At 47.0% G+C, this 3552-nt stretch overlaps 2 protein-coding genes across 2 annotated transcripts; both read left to right on the top strand.

The window, feature by feature from the left end:
- Window positions 1–921: 921 nt before the first annotated feature.
- On the top strand, window positions 922–2091 carry BU24DRAFT_446685 (alpha/beta-hydrolase; the record flags this gene model as incomplete). Its single annotated transcript, XM_033530783.1, has 3 exons — window positions 922–1132; window positions 1186–1360; window positions 1407–2091. The coding sequence occupies 3 exons, from the start codon at window positions 922–924 to the stop codon at window positions 2089–2091; spliced, it is 1071 nt and encodes a 356-aa protein (XP_033390076.1).
- A 752-nt stretch (window positions 2092–2843) lies between these two features.
- BU24DRAFT_470529 (uncharacterized protein) lies at window positions 2844–3552 on the top strand. The gene is made up of 2 exons (XM_033532668.1): window positions 2844–2895; window positions 2963–3552. Exons 1-2 carry the CDS (start codon window positions 2887–2889, stop codon window positions 3377–3379), a joined length of 426 nt encoding a protein of 141 aa, XP_033390075.1. The 5' UTR covers window positions 2844–2886; the 3' UTR covers window positions 3380–3552.

Genomic DNA, 3552 nt, shown 5'->3' with positions numbered 1-3552 from the left:
GGGGGCAGGCGCCAATTGATAATATACTTTATACTCCGTTCAAATCATAATAATCCATGTTAATCATTTATGAAATTTTATTCTAATTCTATTTTAAAGTGTTTTATTTTCCTAAGATCAGATCGTGGGACAATGGCGGGTTTGCTTTGGATATTGTGCGAAAAGGATGGTTACGAATTGTGACGCTGAACCATATCGAGCCCAGTATTGTGATGGGACTACTTCATCTCATTTCAGCGTCGTTCAACATCATCCACTCCCTGACTTTTGTGAGCATCTTTACATTATACCTGACAGATAGCCTATCGCCACTCCGTACACTGTAATGGATTGACAGCCTTGCCCAACCCAAGCACGAAATCCCACATAGTGGCTTCCTTACCGCCGGTGCTAAGCAATCGTCACATCCCACCTTCGACCAATGATCGCCCGTAAACACTCAACAGCCGTGATACCTTTGAAGGACGAAATCCATAGAGACATGTTGCTACTTGCAACAGACTTCACACATAGACGACTGTATTGAAGAGCGAGTAGTCGGTCGGAGTAGGTTTGTGGCCTGTACCTGCGACACATTTATCACAATGTCCGGTTTAAGATATGATTGCCGGCCTGAACGGACTCCCGGCTACCACGATCTGGGGTAAGGGCCAAGAGTATCTATTGGGGGCTGCATCTGCAGGCAAAGTGCTCTGTGCAACTTTTCTCTCAAGTAGCTTAAAGGGTGATCACCCAAAACATCTGGTGCACTAGAATGTACATTCATTATTGTTGTCGTCGTTCATCCCCCCTCTGGGCTACCGCCTCCGCTCGAACCTTCGTCTGTCGTTATATTTGAAAGAGCTCGTTCCTCACCCGATACTTGCACTATCCGTCATTGAAGTAATACATCCACAGTGATATTCGCTGCTCTTCTTCACGATGAGACTGTTGAACCTGGTTACATGTGCTGGCACGGGGCTCCTGATCAGAAATGCTGCCGCATTGCCAATCTTTGGGTTGGGTGACAAATTCTCTAATTATGTCAAGGGCGCCATAGAAAAGGGTAAAAAAGAGCTTGGGGAGATTCCTGGTATAGATGGCACGGCCGTATTGGAGGAAATTCCCGGGCTGGATCTGGGAAAGAAGGGAGGTTTGTGACGTCCCTTTATCAGTCCAGCTTCTTGCATGCTAACACATGAACAGTGCCGCTCAAGGACGCATCACTCGTCAACACGTTCAAATTGATGAGCCAATACTCCGCGGCTGCTTATTGCTTCAAAAATCACGACAATACTATTGGGGACAAGGTAACTTGTCCTGCCGGCAACTGTCCTCTCGTAGAAGCAGCGGATACAAAGTCTTTAGCGGAATTTCAAGAGTGAGTGATCACTTAATATATTCTTTTCTCTTTCCTGACGGTTCAGTTTTCCTGGCACTGATGTCACCGGCTTTGTTGCGGTCGACAAGTCGAACAAGATGGTTGTCGTCTCCTTTCGAGGCTCGTTGTCGCCCGCGAACTTCGCAACAGATCTAAACTTTGCACCAACAGCCACCGATCTTTGCGCCGGCTGCACAGCTCATAGCGGATTCTGGCAATCGTGGGTGGATGCACGGCCCGGTGTCATGGCTGCCGTACGCAATGTCTCCGCGACCTATCCCAACTTCAAGCTTGTGACCACGGGTCACTCGCTCGGCGGTGCCATCGCCACTCTTGCGGCAGCACAGCTTCGAAACGAAGGAAAGTCGGTCGCAATGTACTCCTTTGGTGCTCCACGGGTTGCACCAGAGAGACTCAGCCAGTTCATTTCGAATCAACCCGGCGGGAACTTTCGCATTACCTTTGGTCAAGATCTCGTCCCACGCCTGCCTCCCTCTTTATTCAAATACGTGCATATATCCCCGGAGTATTTCATTGAAAAGAATCGAAGAACTAGCAAGGGAGATGTGCAACCCTCAGACGTGTCTATGCTTGAGGGAAGCACCAATTTTTGGGGGAACCGTAAGTTTGTTGTACCTATCCTCTTGCCACATGTCGAGTATTTTGGAGACATTTGCGGCTGTGTGACCGATCAGATTCTCGACCTTAAAATCGATGTTGAGTTCGCGTAAACAAGGAATATGATATTATTAGGGGTGGGTCGAACTTGATCGTACGTAACAGTGTCGAGAAATGGGCAGCAGCATAAAAATGGTAATGGTGGGATGCATGTCTATCAAGAGTGCAGAGAACATTCGTTACCAAGTTCTACTCTTAATTCTACCCCTAATCTCATAATCCATCGTCGTTCGATAAGAAACAACATATATTCGCTTGAGTGGTGGCTTGAGCAAAGTATACGCCTGGGACGCATGACCTGCCTGACCCCAGCCACGTGCCACAACAGTGAGACAAACTTGGCACTCCACACACGAGTATCGCTCGCGATTGTGATGATATAAATATGAGGCCTCCTCACTTCATTCTGCAAATCGCTGCTGATCATAGCTGGGTGGTGGAATCAAATGCGTGCACCTAGGTATGCTCCTATTCATCCACCCGCCAAACATGATGTACGAAGAAAGCTTGACTGTTGCGAATATAGCATAGTATTATCCGAAGCCTCGTGAGACTGTCATTTGTATTACTAACGTGACCTAGGGCTGTTGATACAACACGGTTCCTCGTGGTACAGTTCTAGGATGATGGTCATGAACACGTCCTTCTCAAAAGCGAACATAATGACTGCCTAGACTGTTCAGTATCAACCATCACATCAGTCTGGCGGAACTATAACAACTTTCATAAACGCGTTTGTATGAAACGTTAAATTATTCGAGCTCATCTTGGTTTTGTTTGAACAGACTAGACTAAAAAGTCGCACATCTCCTGATTATACGGGATTTGATTGGAACGAAGTTGATACCATGGAAACAGTGAGTGGAACCTTCAACACGCTATAAGCTTTTCAATTTGCAGGAAGCATAACTCAAGTTCATTTAGATGGATAACGAGCATCAGCGTGGTGCAACCGTGCACTCTCTCCTGTCCACTCTCTTCGACACATTCTCCTCTATCGACGATCTATATAAACGCCTATTGATGAAAATCAATAGCTTCGACAACGCGCATAAAGAGGGGCCCAAAAACCATAAACGGAGCAAATCACGAAGCCGCAGCCGAAAAGGCTTACGAAAATCGAGTTCGAGTTCGGAGACTGAATCCGGCGACCCACATCCCCATGCCGACTGGCGCTTTCGATTCCGTCGAAACAAAAGTCACCGACGGTGGCAAGCAGATACATATGACGACGGCAAAAGGGGAGACCTGGCTCATATGTACAGTATAGCGATACGAGCGGAGTATGATCAATGCTTCCGTCGATTCGGTGACAAATTCGCACACGGGGACTGTACGTAGTACCACAGCGAACCAGTCGCAGATTAACGCAGACACTGGAGCAATCTAACGCAAGAGACAGTGATGGCGCAGAGCGCACTACAGATCCAAATCATAACGATGCAATCGAGCATTATAGAGACCTTTCAAGAATCATCCTTGTTATCAAATTACACACGATACCCTCTGACATA

The sequence above is a fragment of the Aaosphaeria arxii genome (assembly GCF_010015735.1).
Source record: "Aaosphaeria arxii CBS 175.79 unplaced genomic scaffold BU24scaffold_1, whole genome shotgun sequence".
Classification (NCBI taxonomy): domain Eukaryota; kingdom Fungi; phylum Ascomycota; class Dothideomycetes; order Pleosporales; genus Aaosphaeria; species Aaosphaeria arxii.
This window is presented reverse-complemented; position numbering and strand designations above follow the sequence as displayed.